Consider the following 22988-nt stretch of genomic DNA (forward strand, 5'->3'; position numbering starts at 1 on the left):
TAGGATGTGACGTGCGACCTCTCTTGTTCGTCGTCGTCGCGCGCCGCCGCCGATTGTATATCGAAGAGGGCGTAACAGTTTTTTTATTCCACGTTAATTTTTCACATGTTCATTTTGTTTTCGTGTGTGAATCGTAAATTAATACAGATTTAGGATGAATTATTCATATATACCAATTGCAATATTAGCTGTACTAGCTATATTTGTTCACGAGATAAATGGATCATCTAATTTAGGCAGAGGTAAGATCACAGGTGATGCATTCAAAAGCGCAGGCTGCAGCGCCGTCAGCCCCTCCTACCCCCTTTCTCATCCATCATGAAATGATGTGCAGCACCAACCATGACAGCAGGCCAACTAACTGATAGGCTAGCCCGCGGACTCTAGGCCTACCACTACAGTACCTGCCGTCCTAAACTAGACCTAAACTAGCTATCTCGGTCGGTGTAGGCCCACCTAGCTAGCCAGATAATTATTTTCATCTCGTAATCCGTATGATGATAATTGATTAAATTGATACAATCCACTTTTCAGGAGATAACAAACATGTTCAAGAAGAACACCCTTTTTCATTGTTTTTGGCTCATTGCCTTCAATTGTGTATAGAATATTTCCAGGCATGTTGTATGTCCACAATATACCATTTTAAGTCTAAGGTCTATGAGAGTATAATTATTAAACAACAATGTGATTACTCAAATTGTTTATTTTAAATATTTGCATGGCGAAATCAAATGTTGATTGATATAGTTTGCGGTACACCATATGTATATTTAGTCCTGAAAAGTACTTTTAAGTTTTCCTTTCTGAATTTTACATTAATATAATTTGTGTATTTAGCTTTGTCTTGGTGCATACAATGTTTTCCAAGAATTATCAACTAAAACTATATTTTCAGGTTTTGGTGATAACATAGATTGGAAAACAATGGATGAGGGATTGCAATTGGCAAAAGAAAGGTACAATACAGTTTTGAACTCATGATTCTTAAATGATACTGTATTTGTAAGCAAAATGAAGGGGGAAAGGAGTGGTGAGGTGTAGTGGGTGAGGAGTGGTGAGGTGTAGTGGGTGAGGTGTAGTGGGTGAGGAGTGGTGAGGTGTAGTGGGTGAGGAGTGGTGAGGTGTAGTGGGTGAGGAGTGGTGAGGTGTAGTGGGTGAGGAGTGGTGAGGTGTAGTGGGTGAGGAGTGGTGAGGTGTAGTGGGTGAGGAGTGGTGAGGTGTAGTGGGTGAGGAGTGGTGAGGTGTAGTGGGTGAGGAGTGGTGAGGTGTAGTGGGTGAGGAGTGGTGAGGTGTAGTGGGTGAGGAGTGGTGAGGTGTAGTGGGTGAGGAGTGGTGAGGTGTAGTGGGTGAGGAGTGGTGAGGTGTAGTGGGTGTTTTGCATTGCAATGATACATTCTAAAGCCTTGTCTACACTATCAAACTTTACTGTGACAAAAAAATGTGATGTGCCCATATATGGACATGATGATGTCACATCACTACCATATTTGAGTACATCACACTTTTTGTTGTTGTAGAAAGAGCTTATAAGCCTTTAAACAATGTTTGTATCAGAATTTGTTAGCTTATCATCATAAAGCTATAAAGTCTGGGATATATAGGTCCACCAACCATCTAAATTTGTAAGAGCTCTTTGAAAAATTAAATGTTTATTTTCTTTAATAGTGATACACCAATGATGTTACTTATTCATAAGACTTGGTGTGGAGCATGTAAAGGTAAGACTCTTGCGTTTTCATTGACTAATTATAAAAAATAAAATGAACAAAATATCTAGTAGGTTGAAGGATATACACAAGTTATAATTATTACAAGCTATTCAAATTGTAGATGTTTTCCCTGTGTTTATTTTATGTCAGCTTGTTTTGTCTATTTCATGCCTAGCTTATTACCCCGCCTCCCCCCCCCCCAACTTTTTTTTTAAAACTCTTCTACACTAGAAGCAGAGTACACTTTATAGTGATGTCATCACTTTTCTACAATCCGCCAGACTGTTGTCTACGTCTTTTATTTGTTTTCACAATGGGCCCGTTTCTGCTGCCAACCCAAAATATACCGTATAAATATACCGTATAAATATACCGTATATATACCGTATATGAAATTCGTGCACCGTTTCCGCTGCACATACTTCGTGGGTGGGTTGTAAAAAGTTGGCTTTCATTACCCAAAATGCATTTCGTGAGACGGAAGTATGGATTGACCTCGTGTAGTGAGGTTTTTACCTATATCGGTACATGCTGACAAAAACAAAACAATGATGGTTTCTCAAAACGTCGTAGCATTGCTTTCTATTTTAAATCTAATGAGCAGAAGTGGCAACGAATTTACACCGCACATACAAGCACAATCTAGAAATGTCACTATTTATAAATAAACTCTGTTAATTATTCAAATTGAGTTTATATTATGCTATATTATCCTATATTGCCGTTTTAATTTCCATTTTCTATTATACAGTATTTTACCATGATTTTACATCACGTTGTTGTCGTGTAAGAACATTCGATTTATTGTAATTAAAATCTCGGTATCTCTTCTGTTGCCATGCAGTCTCCCCCCAACCTTCGCTTCCCCCACAATTGAATTGCAAAAATAGTGATTTGTTCGGTCCACAGTGACATTTTGATCTGTTGCTTGCTTTTACACGTGTGTTTCAACTTTCAATGCAGCAGAAAAACCAAAACAAACGCGTCGCGCTCTGTTAGTTTTTGACCTCGTGTCATGAGTCGGGTCACATTTACGGTATATTTTGAGTGCAGCAGAAACGGGGAACGAAATATACGGTATATTTTGGAATATACCGTATAATATCCACAAACGATGGGGATATTTATGCAGTATATATACCGCAAATATATACGGTATATTTTTTATGAGACCCATTTCTGCTGCCAAAAAATATACCGTATATAAAATATACCGTATATATACGGTATATTTTTGGCAGCAGAAACGGGGCCAATGTATATTTTGTATCATCTACATCTGGAAAATAATTGAATTTAAGCGTGAAATATATCAAATTACCTAAATGTTGCATTTTCAGCATTAAAACCAAAATTTGCAGCTTCATCAGATATTCAACAACTCAGTGAAAATTTTGTTATGGTTAATGTTGAGGTAAGTTACAAGTTGTTTTGTGTTTTTTAGTTTTTTTTTAAAGTTTGCTCTTTAGATTTATCCACTCCATAGGGACTTTGATTGTCAAAGTTGACCCTTTAACCTCAATTAAAGGTAAAAGCCCGCTACTGGTACCACCTTTCAATGTCATTCCATCTTCATTAAAGTGCTTTATATTGCTTTGTTTTAGGATGATGAGGAACCAAAAGATTCCAAATACACCCCTGACGGAGGATACATTCCAAGAATTCTATTTTTAGAACCAAATGGTAACGTTAGAGACGATATTGTTAACACTGTTGGCAACGAACGATATAAATATTATTATCCAAGTGCAGATCACGGTAAGATAATTTAGTATGATCCATTTTATTAAGCTCCGTCTACACTATCAAACTAGTTTGACAAAAAGGTATGATTTGTCCAAATATGGTAGTGATATGACATCATCATGTCCATATATGGGCACATCACATTTTTTTGTCCCATAAAGTTTAATAGTGTAGACAGAGCTTTACTAATATGATATATAATACACATTTTGAATAAAGTGAGACATGCCGATTTTATTGGGTTTTTCAAATAGCATAGAGTGAAAAAAGAAATTTAATAGTTTATTATTATTATTACTTCAATATCATTTTTAGTCATAATATTCAGTAATAGTACAGTAGAACCTCTATTAAAAGGGACACTCAAAAAGTGTCGCCTCAAGTGTCCCTCAGGCACTTCACCTCGGGACTAAAATAAAAATAATAATGTGACCTCACCTCAATGTTAAAATATTTACTTCCTTTGTTTCATGGGAAAGTGTCCCCTTAAAGAGGCATGTCCCTATAGAGGCATGTCTCCTTTAGAGGCGTGTCCCCCTAAGAGGCGTGTCCCCTTAGAGGCATGTCCCCTTAAGAGGCGTGTCCCCTTAAGAGGCATGTTGTGTAGAAAGGTTCTACTCTACTTTAGTAAAGTTAAAATGAAGTAATTTTTAAAAGAAGATTAAAAAAAATTAAATTTGCTTATTGTATATATAGAAATATTTTTTAATTTGGTGTAAGTCTATTCATTCTTTAGAGTTTTTAAAAAACATATTTGAACACTAGGCAACCTCATCTTAACAACTTTAATGAGAGGATTTTGTATTTAGTGACTTGTGGATTTCAATTTCATCCATATAATACTTACACAAAACAGTGTTCAGTTACAACCAGGATGTTACGCTTGAGTAAGCTTTCAACAATCAATGAGTGCATGTTTCCCATTGATGAATTTAAGCTACCCAGGTGTTACCGACACATCAATAAACTTGTTCCTGATTGGCTGAAAGCTGTCAAAGGTATTAAAGCCTTTGACTGAGTGCCACCTCATCACTTTGAACAGTTTGTTTGTAAAGCATTGATTTTAACTTTAGTGCAAATTGTGTTTTAATTTGCCATTAAATGACATCTGGTTAAAAATCTATTCAGAATATTCGGCTTCAAATACTGCATAGCAAATAATGCATCATAACATTATAATTGCATAACCAGAAGAAATTATTAATAAAATATTTAGTCATAATAAATATTTAGAGCAGCCTGACTTAGATTAGGTAGATGTGTTCACTGAACAGCCATTTTTTTGTGTTATATTCCAATATTTTAGTTGGGAATATTTTATGTCAATCCAATGAATGCTCAGTATAATGAACTAAGGGTGTTGAATGAACTCAGTCTAATGTATCATCTGTTATATCAATGCTTAATGGACCATAGCCAAATGTTCACTATAAAAGCTTAAATGCAGTTGTTTAAATCAGTTGGGGATATAGCTCAGTGGTAGAGCATTCGACTGCAGATCGAGAGGTCCCTGGTTCAAGTCCGGGTGTCCCCTACTGATTTTTTTTTTAAACTTAAAAAATTGTGACTGTTGGCAATTTTCCCTGTTTTCTACTATTTATATCTAAATAATATAGATGCTCTACTTTCTTTAAAAATATGATATTAAAATTGTGTATCCCATACTTGTATTGTTATTGTACATACAGCACTAAACTAAGACAATTCCAAACATTAAGTTAAATAATGATAAAATAGTTTATGAAAAAAAGGCTAAAATTGGTAAAATGGCAAAAATAAAGCATTCTTCGACCAAAATGTTTCTTTTTCTAGTATTATGAATATTATAATTATATGAAAATGGTTTATTATAATTATGGAATTTTTTTTTCAAATTTCGTTTTTGGTTTTTATGCAATTTATTATATTTATTATATTATGCAATGATATGACTCTACGAGCATTTATATAGTGATTGTATAATTTATTAATAAATAATGTTACTTTGAATGTTTAATGTTATGCCTGCCAGGCATCCAGACCTAGAATACAAATAGCATATTATTATGTGACAAGTATTTGCTTGCAATTACATTGTTCGAAATGAATAGCCAGTATTTGGCAAACAATGTTATTAAGCAATGATTTTCTAAAGTATGTTAAAATATTTGAATTTTTTAAATTTTTGGTGAACCATAAAAAATAGACTAACTATTTTTGCTACATTTCGGCTACTACCATCACGAGTGACGTGTTTATTTTGATTGTTTGTCATCAATCAAAAAATACAAACAACTTATTCGATACAATATTATTTTTTTTCGAGAACATGTTAATATAGAAATTAATTGATTTAGTGTTGTTTGTTTGTTTGTTGTTTGTTTTCCTATTTAATTATAAATACTTAAACAAACAAATTCTTATATAAATATATTTTGAATATATATTGGACTCATTTAACCAATATAATCAAGTAACAGATGGGGATATAGCTCAGTGGTAAACATACAGATATTATAGTGATATAATATCTCTATGGTGGTAGAGCATTCGTCTGCAGAGGGAGCGAAAGAGAGGTGCCCGGCCTGGTTCAAATCGTGGTCGCCTCTCTGAATGTTTCCCTCTGCAAGTATTCGCAAATGAAATTAATGTCCAACATCTGACCTTTTAGATTAGCTCTGTTTGTGCTGACCATGTAAGGGTTTATTGTAAACTAAAACAAGTGATATGACAAGTATCAGAGTATCAAAGGGGATATAGCTCAGTGGTAGAGCATTCGACTGCAGATCGAGAGGTCCCTGGTTCAAATCCGGGTGTCCCCTCCAATTTTTTTTTTTATTCTTTCTTTTGCTGAGAAATAAATATTTTGACAGGTTTTTTTAAAATTTTAATATTAACAGATTTTCTATAAAGCAGAACTTTGCAAATGGATACATGTCCATTGTTTGTGTTGCTAACCACATATGGTTGCTATTGTTATTTAAAACTAAAATAAGTGATATGGCCTTATTTAACCGTTTATTAGTATCAAAGGGGATATAGCTCAGTGGTAGAGCATTCGACTGCAGATCGAGAGGTCCCTGGTTCAAATCCGGGTGTCCCCTCCAATTTTTTAAAGACTTTATTATTTATAGAATATCAGTATTGTATTTCAGTGTATTTTTATATGACTGTTTGGATGTATTTCTAGGGTTTCAAAATATTCTTATGGTAACAATTTAAATTGTTATAATTTTCGTTTTTACTTGCCGCAAGTGTTTTTAACTTCATTGAATTTAATCATGGATATTTTTGTATTTTTGTCACAATGCACTTATTATTTTTAAGCACTGATAAACATTACTAATTTTGTTTGTTTTTTTTAGTTGTGCTGGCAATGAGGAATGCCCTGAAGAAAATCAAGTCCAATGATGAACTTTAAAATATCAGATATCACTATTATTTCTTTTTTTTTTTTGTGTTTGATTTGAAGTTTATAATTTATATTGATAATTGTGTTATTTTTATTATTGATCTAAAGTTATCTTGTTTTCCCCATCAAGCCCTATTTTTATCATTAGATTTATTTGTACTGAAGCTATTTAAATGTTCAATTATTTGATTATTTATCTGAAGATTTGTATGTAACAGTAAAGTTTTAAATTATTTATTTTTCAGAACTGTAAGTACTGACTCAAATATAAGCCCATATTCCACAATGATTATTCACAGTATAAGCACATTAAGAGTATAAAGGCCAATTTACACAGACGAACGGTAACGGTAATAACAAATATATATTTATGTTATTCCTTATGATATTACACACAACACAGAGCAAACGGTTTCCGTTTAGGAAATTTACATATTCTATGATGTTTTCCGCTTACCGGTACCACTCGAGCGTGCTTGTCTGTACATCGGTCGCAAGTCCAACCTGGAGTATAACATCTTTCAAATTTATATCCATTTGCAAACTGCTCCATGTATTACCTCAAACCATTAAATGTTGGTTTCCTTATACAAACTTCATCCCAAAAAAACAATTAAAACCCCAAATCATGTTCATTGTGTGTTAGGCTTATATCAGAGTCCAGTATCTATATTATAATTTGTTTGATTTTATTGGTGAAGGGCTGATTATTTTGCAACGTAGTATTAAAAACGCTTCTCTATTTAGTTTTATTAATATTCTGATGTGACGGAAAATATTAATAAAATGTAATGTGTCTGGATGAAAAGTAGCTTTGCATCACAGAACCAAGTTGGTCAGATGTTGTCCAAGTTGGTCAGATGTTTGCCTCACGTAAATTGTATTATATACGGAAGTATTCTCAATATATAAAGTACAATTTGGAATTTATCTATTAATAACTTTTGTATGTAAAAAAATGTTTAAAATTCACATCAAAATATCTATATTTTAATAGTGAAATAATCTATAGCATCATGCTGAGCAATAATACTTTAGTTAATGTTTAAGTTCATATTGGTGATGGTTTTTGTAAAGAGCAATAATATATATTACAAGTCCCTTTTCTGAGACAAGCACACAGTTTTTTATGATATAGTTGTTTATTTTTTTCTATTGCAACAATACTTAATAATTAATTAGTATATCATTTAGTACCGACATACTTTAAATTATTTTTTTTTTATGGTGATGGGATAAATAAACAGCAATAATTTCATGGTGGTCCTTTATCTGTGACAAGCAACTTTTAAATATTGTTTTTTTAGTTGTCAAATAATCTAACAACATTGCAGGCCTAATTTAATAGCGTATTTCCCCACATATTTCGGTACTTAAAATATTTGATTTGGTCCGTTATCGTTCTGAGACATATTTGTAAAGTTTATTTTATAACGTTAGGCCTATCTATATTTATATAGTTGTACAAATCTGGAGTATGTAAAAATAAAATCATGGAATTGTTTATAAATTTGAACAAAACTTAGATTATGAAGCCTTGTGATATCATGGTGATATATATTTTATTTGTATTTATTTCATTCAGTAGAGCAATAAAAAATTAATTAAAGTTTCAGTATGGTAATCGCTTTATTTGCGACCTTATTATCCTGTCTGCATCTGAATTATTTTGTACATACGTGTTATTATCTCGTGTGTACGACTTATTATATCATACGTATGACTCCTGTTGTCCTATATGTGTGTACATAATAGGTTGTATGTATTGTATAAGATAGTGGCTGTGTAACCACAATGGGTGTAACCCTTTGATGGTGGCTACATTTTTTCTTCTTTAAATATTATTAGCAGCAGAATATTTGATTAAATTTGCTTTCCGCAATAAATGAATAAAGTAAAATATTTTATTTTTTGATCATTCAGTGAAAGGGAGGTGATGAAATGTAACAAATGAAAACTATACTGGCAGTAGTAACCTACTTTACACCACACAAAAACGTCAAACTTTTACATAAATAGCGCCATCTATAGTTTAACTATAAAAACCCCGCGAAATTCTGTAACACAACTTCAATGTCCCTTTAAATTTGTTTCGGTAGGTAGGCCTAAAGTAAACTTTGTATAATGAAGTATTTTGAAGTTAATAGGCAGTTTAAGTGGCTTGGAGACGGTGTCAAACAAAAGAGATGTTTACACTACAAGTGAGTATTACCAATAATAACATGAAAAATGAATATATCTTACCAACAATTACTACGATACGACACCTCTTCTCTTCCGTGAACGAGCCTAACTAGGCCTAGTAGCCCAGCCTTACTACTATAACTAGGCCTAGCTGAGGCCTAACTAGCCTCTCTAGTTAGGCCTCATCAGAGGTAGAGTTCGACAGTTATGCCTAGGGTAGAAGGCGAAGTATACTAATAGTCGTGAATTGCTGGTATTATATAATGGAACTCACTACTTAATTTAATTTAAACCCTATACTAATCCCAATGAATATTGATTTAATAATATAATATATATAATAATATATTATTATAAATTGTTCAAAAGTTTTTAACCGGCTGGATGCTTTAAGGCCTAGTCTAGTTAAAAATTTAATACTAGGCTAACTAAAGCTACGACAGTAGTAGGGCATATGGTTTTGTTATGCGCAATTTCGTTTTGCAAAATTTGAAAATGCTCAAGGATTTCTTTGCGCAATTTGAATCAAATACTCAATTAAAATTGCTGAGGAAATTTCAAACTGCACAAAGTATTTTTCAGAATTATTTGAAAAAACCAAAACTTAATAATGCAAGTAATAATAATTATTTATTAATAACTTTAACATGCTAAATGTTATAAATGTTAAATCTCGTAGTTTTAGCCTCTAAAATTAAAAGGCATATTGTGATTTTCAGAGCATTTCAACTTGGTAATGGTAAAGCGGCAAAGACATTTACTGTAGGTGACACAGTCCTTATTGATACGGAGGAATCAGCTGACAATTATGTTGCAACAATACTCAATTTATTTGACAAAGGTATTTATTATTACAATTATTAGGCTACAAACGTGGAGTAAAGAATAATTCTTTACTCCATGCTACAAGTACAAATAAGTAAAAGTTAGGGCAAAAGGAAAAGTACTTGAGCATACAGGAACAATTTTATTGCATTTATGATTTAATTGTTTTCTTGAAAGAAAGTTTAAAATGTAGTATACTTTAAAGATATATTTTCCCCCTAAAAAATAATTAATTAATTAATATGCCATTTTAATCTCACATAGAAGTTATTCATTGGGTTGGAAAAAAAAATTATTTTTTCTGAAAAAATGTAATTTAAAGCAAAAAATACCTAAATTGTCTTTCAGGTTCTTTTGTCTTTTTATAAGTAAAATAATTCTTTTTGTGGATTTTTTTCTACAGAACTGAATAACTTGATTAAAACTGCAAAATGGCCTATTCAAAATGGCCTATTTAAAATGGCCTATTCAAAATGGCCTATTCAAAATGGCCTATTCAAAATGACCTATTCAAAATGGCCTATTCAAAATGGCCTATTCAAAATGGCCTATTCAAAATGGCCTATTCAAAATCTGATTTTATTAATCTTTAATTTTCATTTTTTGGGGGAACAATACATTTTTTTAATGATTCCTTTCTTGTTTCAAAGACATAAAATATATCTTTTTGGCTTTTAATGTGTCTTTCTCACACAACATTTTACTTTGGATAATACCTTATATACCTGTATTCATTTCCAAATTGTGTCAATAAATAAACTGGAATGTATGTTCAATTGAAATGTTGCTACTCATTTTGTTAAATAGGAACTGAGTGTGGTGATCCATTTCAAGCCACTGTCCAGTGGTACATGAGATGGTCAGAGTTATCAGCTGGCGCTAAAAAGCGTTACAATACAAAGCCTCATAAGAACGAGATCTTTGACTATCGGCCTGAGACGTCTACCGGCAGTACTGATACGATTGACGCAGAAACAATCATTGAAAAATGTAAAGTAAGTAATAACCAACAAATCTTAAGATAAAGTGCTGCTCTGGGTCTAGATGAAATAATGTTATGTGGTTGCCAAGCATAGCACAACTGTATGATGTCATTATCATTATCATTATCATTATCCCAATACATTGAAAGCTCTTTCTACACTATCAAACTTTATGTGACAACAAAATGTAATGTGCCCATATATGGACATGATGATGTCATATCACTACCATATTTGGGAATATCACTACCATATTTGGGCATATCACACTAGTTTGATAGTGTAGTGCTTTGACACAGCTGTAGGCCTGTGAAAACTCTAAATGTTGCGAAGTCCAGATGTGCATTAACAACTAGATAGTTCTCATCAGCACTTCTAAAAAATTTCAGTAAACTTTCATCACCAAAATCTCAAGGTGAACAATCGTGGCAGCTCAGGTTTAGGTACCATAGTCCTAAGTTTACAATTTTACATTACCGAATGTTGTGCTTTGTGATTCACTGACACAGCTGACAAAATAAAAGTTTTAACCCTTACAATTTTACCAACCTTTATCATTTCAGGTGATTGAGTTGCAAGTGGATAAAGCATTCCCATCAGCTCCTCAAAACTGCCTGAAGGAATTCTATGTGAAATATCAATATAACGGGTTAAAGTTCACACCCTTGTTGGAACCACCTAAAAACTTTGATTTCTCTACACCTGCTCGGAAAGCAAATACATTAAAAACTCCAAAATCTGTGAGAATGAACGGAAGGTTAACAGAAAAAAAGAAACCATTGAGTCCTGTAAAAGAAGAAACAAAGAAGAAAGCAAACATGAGGCTGTTAGAAGCGTTCAAGTCACCTGGTAATGTTTTATATTTATATGTAGCTTTAATATGAGTATACATCATTAATGGTTTAAGCAGTGGAGTTTGATTAACTAGATCCTTGGGTTCAAATCCAGTCAGAGTTAAAATAACTACACCCCACTAACAAAGAGTAATTTGCAAAATCTGTTTGTGACAAATAAATTAAGCTCTCAAAAACTGAGCAAATTAGAGAGGGCAATTTTTTGATAAAAATATATCTCAAGATTTTGATATATTTCTGACGTCACCAATATATAAGTATATACCTATAAATGACCAAAATTCAGGATGACAACTTAAAAACGCTATTGTGAAAAAATCAAAGAAACAAAGCAAAAACTATACTTAGCAAAATTGTATTTTTCCAAGTAGTAACTACTACAATTGTTTGAATTTTGTTTTAAAATGATTTTGCTTTACTATCTGTTTGGTGATTGACCAATGTGTACTGATTTTAGATAGTTGCATTGTGTGCTTACCAAAACCATCTCTTTATAAACTTTTGTTGATTTCTTTATAAACTTAGGTAAGAAAATAGCAGAGAAAGAGGCCATTGAGTGTCTACTAGAGGATTTAGATTTTGATAGTGATGATAGTGACAGTGATTTAGAACTTAAAAAATATACAATGCAAGGAAACAGAGCTGTACTCGTATCTAAAAATGACGAGGTTTGTGGAGTGTCTGAACTGATCACTATAAACCATGATGAGGCGACTGGTAAACGTAAGAAGTCTTACCATCAACTGAAAACATCAAAGCGAAGGAAAATAGACGTTGAATACGAAAATAAATGCCTTACTGTTAAAAAACCTGTGAAAACTCCAAATGTTGCACAGTCCAAACGCGCAGTGACAACTAGTAAAAAAGCTGCATTAGCAAAACGTTCACGCAGAGAGAGGGTAACATCATCAAAAGTTGAACTGTTTCTCCAAGAAGAAGATAGTAGCAAAGTTAAAAACAAAAGTAAATTAACAAGAAGAAAAAAATATACCTCTGAAGGGAGCAGTGAAGAAAGCAGTGATGATGATGATGTGTTTGTTGCGAAAAAGAGCAGAAGGAAATCAACAGTCACTCCGCGGAATGCAAAGAAAAAGAAAGTAGCAACCCCAGGCATGGTGTCAAGAGAAAGACCAGTGCAAGTTGCAAAGACTGTCTTAGAACAAGCTAGAGCAAGGTATTTTGAAATGTTGGCAATCTGCCAGATCATTTACATAGTATCATCATTTAACATATAACATTTATAGCAGTCATATTGTATGTGTCTATCGATCCTTTCTTTTGTGTATTTTTACAATACAATAATAGTTCTGCTTTTTAATAATAATTTACATGTTTATACATTTGTTTAAGCAAATGAATTTATCTTTTAAGAGATCAATACATTTTTAATGATTCCATGGATTTGCATACTTTTTATTTATTAAACAAGTAAATACCACAAATATTTATATAAAATTAATGATATTAACTCAGAATTGTGTTATTTCAGGTTACATGTGTCAGCCGTACCAGACACGTTACCATGTAGAGAGGCTGAGTTTATGGACGTCTACTCATTTGTAGAAGGAAAACTCTTAGATGGAACTGGAGGGTAAACAAATATTGACTATATACAGAAAGATGTATAGTACATGCTACATTTCATTTGTACATAGAGAGCTGCTAAAAAATTTAAATAAATAAAAGTAATGTTAAAAAAGGGGTTAATGTCCTTAAAACCCATGAGATTCTAGAGCTTTCACCCCATGGTCCCGGTAACCTTTGACACAGCGCTCCACTCTATATCTGGCTATTTTCTATATTCATGTACTGGTACTGCAAATTAGTAATTGTTTGTTTCTTTATTGTAGATGCATGTACATATCAGGAGTTCCAGGGACGGGTAAGACGGCAACGGTGCATGAGGTAATTCGCTGTCTTAATCAGGAGGTAGAGCAGGGCCAGGTACCTGCATTTCATTGTATTGAAATCAACGGAATGCGTATGACGGATCCCCACCAAGCCCCTGTACAAATATTAAAGGTAAGTTAGCAACTTCATGTCAAAAAGCGATGAACTAGTATCTGTATTTTGTGGTTTCAATGGAAGGCGCACACCTACTAGTCACAAATGCCGGGAATTAACAAAGCAGTAACACTTTATGTGACAAAAAAAATGTGATGTGCCTATATATGGACATGATTATGTCATATTACTAACCATATTTAAGCATATCACTACCATATTTGTGCACATCACACTTTTTTTGTCAAACTAGTTTGATGTGTAGAAAGCTTAAAGTGCCAGCGTTGGCTGTTTTGAATACATGCTGTTGGCTACAGGCTTTTTGGTGGTGGGGTACGTCTCCTTCCAGATATTAAGGTTGCAATTATTACATTATATTCAGTCTTCAAAAAATTTTAATCGATAATCTATTATTGTATTTTATATTTTAACCAAGTGTCGAAATCAATACGAGCTCTTTCTAAAACCTATTTTAATATAAAATGCCTTCTTTTTCTAGGCTTTGACTGGTCAAAAAGCAACGCCAGAACACGCCTCGTCATTACTTGAGAAACGGTTCAGTAATGCCTCAAAGAAACGAGAACCTGTCGTACTGATTGTGGATGAGGTAAGTGGAGATATAGCATTTGGTTACAGACACACATACCAGAACATTCACTGATTTAAACAGTGTGGGTAGCTTTGCTTGTTTTTTAAATACTTTGCTATTCACATTTATATGTAGAAAAAAAAAATATTTGAAAAACAAGATGTCTACTATCAGAATGGAGCTTCAATATTTGTTGTATGTTTGAATACAAAATTATGTAAAAAAATATCATTATTATAATGCATTATGATAATAATCTTGATATTAATCTTTACTCTAGGAAGCAAATTATTGTAATTGGCATCACCAAACTCGGCTTTCCAATTAAATTAATCATGTGACCAAATCAGAATATTTTTAATTCATTAGTTTTCTTCTAGCAAGTTGCTGCAGAGAGACTGTATAATAAGCCGATTGTAATTTTAAGCACTTAAATAATTAGACACATGACCTAATAAGAAAGTTTGATCTACTGAAGAAACCTATCTTTCAATACTTACTTAATACTGGTGGCAATGCCATATGGCTCTTGAGTAATTAAACGCCGTCAGTTTGTGTTAATGTTTTCACTACTCACTACTACAAAGGACATTCAATGATGCCTGTCATAAGATAACAGTTGAAAGCACCAATTAGACACAAACAAGAATATTTAGTTACAATTAGTTTTCTTTTATTACTAGCTACACAGTGTGAGCAACAGACATACAGACAGACAGACAGTATATCTACGTAATTAACTAATTTCAACTTTCATTACTACACTGGAGTACATTGTACATTTTTTATACTACATGAGTGCATCACCATAATCAGAATACACTAACATTATTATTCCAAGAACTATTTGATTTCCAATTATCTTGATTACAGTTAGACCTGTTATGGACAAGGCGTCAGAATGTGCTATACAACATATTTGATTGGCCGACCCGTCGTCATGCAAAGTTGGTTGTCATAGCAATTGCTAACACAATGGATCTTCCTGAACGTATTATGATGAACCGCGTTGCTAGTCGTCTGGTAATTATTTTAATTATGCATTAACGTATCTTGTTCATTATACTTTATGTAATTATGTTGGCTTACATACTAACCAGTTATCTATTCCTGTTTCCCGAGATGTAATCTTCCAGTGTCAAAATCTATTCACACAATAAACGAAAGAAAACCCTTTTATCCTTCATTGTCATTGCCTTTTATCCTGTTTTGATATTGAATAATTTCCTGTATTGGTTAAAGGTTTGCATCATGGCAAATAAATATTAGTGAAGGCAGGTTTTCACAATGGAATTTTGATTATGACGCTATGACGGTTGTAGCGTCACCAGCTGACGGTCTAGCATCACCAGCTGACGGTCTAGCATCACCAGCTGACGGTCTAGCATCACCAGCTGACGGTCTAGCATCACCAGCTGACGGTTGTAGCACCGCCAGCTGACGGTTGTAGCATCACCAGCTGACGGTTGTAGCGCCAGACGTTTGAAATTGAAACTTTCTCAACCATACTTTAATTCTTTTTGGAATCACATGGTGTACCACAAACCAGGACTTATAACCTAATTTCCTCATTTCAATATTCAACCTGTTTCATTTTTACTTTTACTTATCGTAGGGTTTGACACGTATGACCTTTCAACCCTACACATTTAAACAACTTCATAGTATAGTGATGTCAAGAATGAAGAATTTAAAAGCTTTCGATGAAGATGCAATTCAATTAGCAGCCAGAAAGGTACTTAACCAAGAGCTCTTCAATTTATAACCCCATTATTTCATGGATTGTTATATAATAATTTATTATAGATGCGAAGCAAGCGAGTTGACCAATGACAAGCGACAGTTTGAATAATCAAACGCTTGTGGTTTGTCAAATCATGGAGTAACCATGGTCAAATAACTTACTATATGCATAATTAAAACAATCGGTATAAAAAATACAGATTATACAATATTTACAAACTATTACTAATATATATTTAATTTATTCTGCAATGAACTATTCCATGGCATCTCTCATAATGATGAGTTAAGCTTGCTTTCCACTAGGACGCAACGCGAGCACGTATACGCAAAGACTGTGGGAACAATCCATCACAGTGTTACGTTGTTGAGTCGGTTGCGTCTCTAGTGGGAAGCTTAAATAGTATTTATCATTTTGAAGACTATCACCAAACAGATAAGTATCCTAGTATTATAATTTATACTGCATTTATCTGTAATAGGTTGCTGCTTTGTCTGGTGATGCAAGAAGGGCGTTAGACATATGCAGACGAGCAACCGAAATAGCAGAGTTCTCACAGGAATCGGGCAAAAAAGCCCCGTTGGTCGGCATGACTCACATAGAGACCGCCCTCGGTGAAATGTTTTCTTCTCCAAAGATGGTGGCTATCAGGTAACTACTACTAATAAAAATATTCGTTCTTTATTATTACCCCGTTTTTTTGTTATTTTTTGGATCAAACATGTATGTAAACATACTCCCATAATGCAGCTAGTAATCAGCGCAAAGTTGTTACAGTCCTTTTAAATGCGTACAAGATATTAATTAATTTATGATAATTTATGTAATGAGCATTTCATGTTTTTTACAGACAAGCATCTGAACAGGAAAAGATTTTACTAAGAGCTGTTGTGAACGAGTTCCGAGCTAGCGGACTTGAAGAATCGGTTTTCCATAGAGTGAGTTTGTTTAACAAAATACAATATTATAGCTATATTTATTGTCGTTCTCCCTGGGGTACTGTATGTATTGTTAAAAAGGTTTGAAAAGGTTTTTATCTGAAAAAAGGTTTTGGATTTCCACTTTTGGGATTGTAAAATTCTATTTACCATTTTCGTCAAATGTTTATGTACTTTTTGTGTATGCTATAGATGTAAAGGTGTAATTATAAATAAATTAAAGACCCCTTCCCTGCAATTTTGGACGTTTTTTGGAAAATAATACATATATATCACTTTAAAAACATTAAACCATGTCATTCCTTGTCTTAAATGTACGTTTTATGGTAAATTATGATAAAAAGTGAGAAACAATGCACTACCTAAGTAGCTCGCGGCGATCGACCTCTCGTGGACGGTCTTAGGACTAGCCTAGCTAGGCTTAGTTTTGTAGGCCTAGCTGGTAAACATCGGTAACGTACGAACATCGTACGCTACCTATATACCTAGCCTGACGTTGTATAGTTGCTGCATTAATTGTCTTTCTATTTTTGCCAGACTCCGTTGATACAAATTGGGGAAAACCCGGTATTTTCGCTGAAAAGTTAGGAGTCTTTAGACCAGTCGGATCTGGAGGCAGGTGTCACTTTTCTGCAGAATTTTCCAAACCAACTTTTTCTAGTGCATTTTTTGACGTAGATTACGAATCTGGTTGTTGATCGGACTAACGTGGGGGCTTTTTAAAGATATAAACGTTTAAAATCTTGATTTTTGAGAGCCGAAATTAATCAAAATAAAACAAATTTAGACAATAGAGGGCGCACTTTCTACATAATTATGAGTAAATTGGATTAAAAAAGACTTCGTTGCTGTTAATTTTATTCACGTAAATGTGAAAATAATTTATAAATCTGATCGGTTTTATATGCTGCAATTGTTTTAGTAATACACTGTGTAGTATAAAGTTAGTTAGAACTTTTCATTTTCGCGTTTTCAGTGATCAAAAATGATATTGTCTAGGCCCGAATATGAATGCTTCCAGCGTACGACGTATGTAAACAAAGGACGTTTAAACCGCGATGACCGCATATAAAGTTCGCTCAAGTGAATAGTGGGTAGGCTTTTACTAGCCTAGCGTATTGTGACCGTATGCATGAAACATCTTTCTCTAGCTTATCTTGCATGCAGCGCTAGCTTTACATAAACATGTGTACTACTGTTTTTAAATTTTTTCCCCCGATTTTTAGGTGGTGTAAGGGCCTAGAACTTATATTATTATTACTGACAGGCTTCTAGAGTAGGCTACTACTACTAGGCCTAGTACTGGTGTAGTAACTAGCTGGCATAATAATAGCGTAGGTGTAGATGTATTATGGTGTCGTGTGTGTAGTCTTACAGCTAAAACATTTATTTTTGTATACATAAATCTAATAAATGCTGTGTACTACTACCCGTATATTCAGCTGATTATAACAATACATCCAGCAACCCTATCAACCAACGATTTCTCACAGGTGACATCATTGTTCAGGTGGAAACATTGTGAAAATACTACAACGATATTGAATGTATTATTTATTACGAAAGCTGCATCTAGCATGAACATAATATTTCCTCTCTGACTGAGATCATGTTTTAAACAATAAAAGAAAATAAGGTTGCCCTAAAGAACTAGCTGTAGAAGATCACATAAAACAATGTTTCTCTGTCCCTGAACCAACATAATTCCAATAAACATGGCTATATCATACCAAATGTATTCTACAAAATAAACAGCCAGCATCATATAATAATTATGGTTTAAAATGTCAAAGACCAACTGATAAATGTGGAATTTGCGTGTATGGTGGTTTGATTCCATAATAATAATACTGTATTTTGATGATGAACTATTGCATTTTCTATGTATATGTACAGGCGCGTAGCCAGAGGGGTTTTTATGGTTCGGGCGAACCCCCATTCCCGACATGCCCAATACCTCACCCTCATCTCTGAAAATCCTCCAAATACGTGCCCCACACAGTACAAAAGGTTAATTTGAAAAATTCGTTCGTGAATGGAATAACTCGATACCTTCTTCACTGTATGAGCGTATGTCGAGCGATACGTGTCTGTAAATTTACGAGTTGCAAATGGATTGCCGATTTTCACCTGAAATCCCTGGATGTAACATGATATTGATGCGTGTATCGTACTCATAAAGTGAGCTGGGGCACGAACGGTTCGTACAAAGGACACCGCCAGACAATAGCGTACGTACCTATATTGTTTAGATCACGGCAGTCAGCATGCATAAAGTATACCGTAAATCTTCTAATTGTAACACTGGGTTATTATATTATTCTTTGATTGTTTTTTAGGGTGGGTTACTACTAGAAGGGGATTACTATTAGAGTAGTGGGTTACTATTACTTGAAAATAGTAACCCACCCCAACTATTCCGGTCAGCAGCTCATAGCAAAATAATAAACAGTACGGATAAACACATTTGTTTGAACAGAACTAACTAACTAACTAACTTATAAACTCAAAAACACTCAATCCTTCCCCACACCCGAGATCAACATGCATTATCTCCTTATTACTATTAGAGTAGTGGGTTGTTATTATTATAGATTGACTATTGACTGGGTTACACTATCTATTAAAAAGAGGGTTACTATTATTAGAGTGTGGGTTACTATTAGAAGATTGATTAATATTTAATTTCTTCAAATTGCTGTAAATAAATATAGGTAGAGCTATAATAAGCATTGAATTTGCCTTCTCACACAAAGTGCTTTTTTGGGGGATTCCCCTAGACGTACGTACGTTCACATTGACCTTGAACGCAAGTGAATGATCAAAAAAGGTACGAATACGATCGTTTTGCTCATTGGTAGCATGCTGCATGAGAGTGTCTTTTCCGACTAATTAGAGGTGCTATTTATCATGAATGTTATGTGCGAGAGTATACCATTTCCGGCCATCTAGAGGTGTCATTTAACCAAATTTGCTTCGCCCCTCCAGATTTAGGATGGCTTTTAGGTAAGGGTGGAATTAAACGACATTAAACTCATTACAAACGTATCAGATTAACATAATTCGTTTTTGCTGTAGCATACGTCGATACACAGTACATAACGTAACCGTCAGTAAACTTCGCCTGGAAAGTAATACTACGACACATTTTGGTCCCTGGATGGAATATGATATCACGCGTTTGGACACAACGTTGAACGATTCGTACAAAGGGATACCGCCAGACAAGTGCGTACCTATTGTTTAATAGTTGGATAGCTGGCAATAATGAATGCATAATAGCCCTCCGACGTACTCGCGGTCAATGGAACGTCGCGGTTTTCTAGGCGCTGAGGCTACGAAGTGAACGCCAACGATTTTTACAGTATTCCCCGACTCGACAAAAAGTACCTGTGTTCCCAGATATGGGATAGGCTCCCCGACGAGGGGATAGAGCCCATGCGGATACACAGTTGATGATCTTAACCTGGATGTTTTACTATTTTCATGAGATTTAAAACATATTTTTTCTTAGAATATGCCAATTGCGCATTCTTTTGACATCATACTTTACTAACTTATGACGTCATAGGTACGTTATATGGTAATTTAAATATTAATTGGAAAGTTTAATACCACATTTATATAGCGGCTATTCTGAATTTATGCTAATTAACCTTTTTGATGTCTGACCGTATCATGTTCATTTCAACAGGAAAATGTTAGAAAATTGTTTTCCTGCGGTTTCTACATTTTTTTTAGCATAGGATAATGTCATTTAAGCAGTTATAACTTAATATATGACGTCACAACTACCTTATGACGTCATAGTTACGTCATATGGTAATTTAAATATGCTAGTTTGAAAGTTTAATGTCACATTTATATTTACTCGTAATGCACTTAGGTGGTCTAAAACCAACCGTTGAGGAGATATGGGAACTTCAAATGGTAAATGGCGGCCATTTTGAATTTATGCCAATTAACCCACTTTCCGGTGTCCGATTTCGATAAATTTTGGATATGATGTTTATTTGGACTATATCAACTAGACAACACATTTCTGTTGCATTTAACATATCTAAACGATTTCCTCTTCATAAAATGACTTATTTGACCTAATTTGACCTTTGACCCTTCATATCTCAAAAACGCCCCCTCCCCGTCGCGATCAACATTCATATTCGTATTCTACAGCCAAAATTACCCCAGAAAAAGTACATGAAGTAAATTCTGCAAAAAGTGACACCTACACCTCAAATACGACTGGTCTACTTCTATTTGTTTTGGCCTCACGATCGATCGAAAAGTGGGCGAATTACAGGTGAAAAACAAAAATATCAATCCGCGCGCAATGCATTTTGGGATTTATAGCGGGCCGCTTTTTTTTCACATTTTTAACCGTTTAAAGACAAAAAAAAGTTATCGCAATAGGATCATATAGTATTATTTTTACATTAAATATAGTTTGTGATCTTAAATTAGATCTAAAAAACGTAGGGAATGGAGCTTTAAGTGTTGAGAATATTGTATTTTAGCGGGAAATGACACAAAATATCGGGAGACTATCGTCATTATCGGGATATTTTGTTATGTTTATCTAAAATATCGGGATAAATTATATTGTAGCGGGAGATTCCTGTCATTATCGGGAGGGTTGGAAGGTCATCTGCTTGTAGTCCAACATGTTTATATATAGATTCCTGTCATTATCGGGAGGGTTGGGAGGTCATCTGCTTGTAGTCCAACATGTTTATATGTTTTTTTTTCATTTCAGGTGTACGACCAACATATAGCATTGTGTAGACTTGAAGGTAGTTAATTTTAGATATATTATAATACTACTTAAAATGATTGCAACTAAAATACAAGTGTTGATTTGTTGACTTAACCTTTAACCTCAGTTTCACTTTGTATTGTGTTATTTTAAAACAATGCTATTGTGTTGAATTTTGGCCAAAATAGACTATACAAGTTTCTTATATTGTTTCTAATACTTTAGGAACAATAAATTGGAATTATGAAATAAATTGATAATTTTTTTCTAAATTATCCGAATTTCTTTTAAAACAGGAAAGACGCCACCATCTGCTTCTGAACTAGCAACACTCTGTTTCCGCTTGGCTAGCTGCCGTCTCCTTTTGGTAGAGAATGGTCGTCAGGATATACATCAACGCATTCGCTTAAACATTAGCCAAGACGATGTGCTGTATGCTCTGCGCACATAACGAATGGCACGTTGCCAATTTTAATACAGAGAGTTTATGCCGATGTTGTTGACTACAACAAAATCAATCAAACAAAAGTGTATTGACCTGTACTTGTGTTTACTGGAGTTTTGTTAACATTTGACATAAAGAGTTCAGTTATTTAATAGTCTATAATGTAATTTGATACAATTGTATTATGTATTATTATTATTATTGTAAATTCAGGAATGTACAATTTTTTTAATCAAGTTAATCTTGCAGTACTTTTAAAGTATATTTTTATATGTTTCTCATTTTAAAACCAACGGATTATATTGATTTATGAATTTGAATACTGACCTAGATCAGCATTGTTTTCTTTGTGAATGTACTGTATTGTTTTTGGAATCACTTATTGATTATTGATCTATTTGATATTGATTCATATTGATCTGTGCTAGTGTTTTATTGTCAGTACACAAATAATTACAATTACTTGTTTATTATTAACACTTTCAAATTTTACAGCGTTTTACAAGTGATATTATATGATTTAAATTTTAATTTATTTTATTGTCAAACATGATTCAATAAAGTATTTTATGACATTGTTTATTTGTTTATGTTGTTGGATGTAAAGTTTAAAAGAGTTTAATTAGGACACACCCAAGTTAATTAATATTATTTGACCTGGCTAATTTGCATACCTCATGTTGTTCAGTATTAAGGCTAATTTAAACATACAAGCAGTAACGGTAATTAGCGGGAAAACCGCGTAGCTTGTCCCACATAGAATCTGAATCTATCCTTAATGTAAACCGCCTGTCTTCTATATTTATTACCGTTACCG

The 22988-nt window shown here is 33.7% G+C and overlaps 2 protein-coding genes and 3 non-coding genes across 5 annotated transcripts; all 5 read left to right on the top strand.

Moving 5' to 3' along the window:
* Positions 1-73: 73 nt before the first annotated feature.
* On the top strand, positions 74-7571 carry LOC140052256 (thioredoxin domain-containing protein 12-like). The gene is made up of 6 exons (XM_072097723.1): positions 74-242; positions 899-959; positions 1669-1721; positions 3053-3126; positions 3317-3470; positions 6803-7571. Exons 1-6 carry the CDS (start codon positions 155-157, stop codon positions 6856-6858), a joined length of 486 nt encoding a protein of 161 aa, XP_071953824.1. The 5' UTR covers positions 74-154; the 3' UTR covers positions 6859-7571.
* Positions 4921-4992, top strand: Trnac-gca (transfer RNA cysteine (anticodon GCA)). The gene has a single exon. It is a non-coding gene; the product is annotated as a tRNA-Cys (tRNA).
* Positions 6188-6259, top strand: Trnac-gca (transfer RNA cysteine (anticodon GCA)). Its single transcript has one exon. It is a non-coding gene; the product is annotated as a tRNA-Cys (tRNA).
* Positions 6470-6541, top strand: Trnac-gca (transfer RNA cysteine (anticodon GCA)). Its single transcript has one exon. It is a non-coding gene; the product is annotated as a tRNA-Cys (tRNA).
* A 122-nt stretch (positions 7572-7693) lies between the features above and the next one.
* Positions 7694-22744, top strand: LOC140052252 (origin recognition complex subunit 1-like). The gene is made up of 14 exons (XM_072097719.1): positions 7694-9050; positions 9753-9874; positions 10666-10853; positions 11405-11690; positions 12221-12869; positions 13185-13286; positions 13546-13717; positions 14199-14306; positions 15162-15311; positions 15904-16023; positions 16514-16683; positions 16883-16970; positions 21727-21763; positions 22023-22744. Exons 1-14 carry the CDS (start codon positions 8974-8976, stop codon positions 22175-22177), a joined length of 2424 nt encoding a protein of 807 aa, XP_071953820.1. The 5' UTR covers positions 7694-8973; the 3' UTR covers positions 22178-22744.
* The last annotated feature ends 244 nt before the right edge of the window (positions 22745-22988 follow it).

Source organism: Antedon mediterranea, chromosome 6, assembly GCF_964355755.1.
Source record: "Antedon mediterranea chromosome 6, ecAntMedi1.1, whole genome shotgun sequence".
In the NCBI taxonomy this organism is placed as follows: Eukaryota; Metazoa; Echinodermata; class Crinoidea; order Comatulida; family Antedonidae; genus Antedon; species Antedon mediterranea.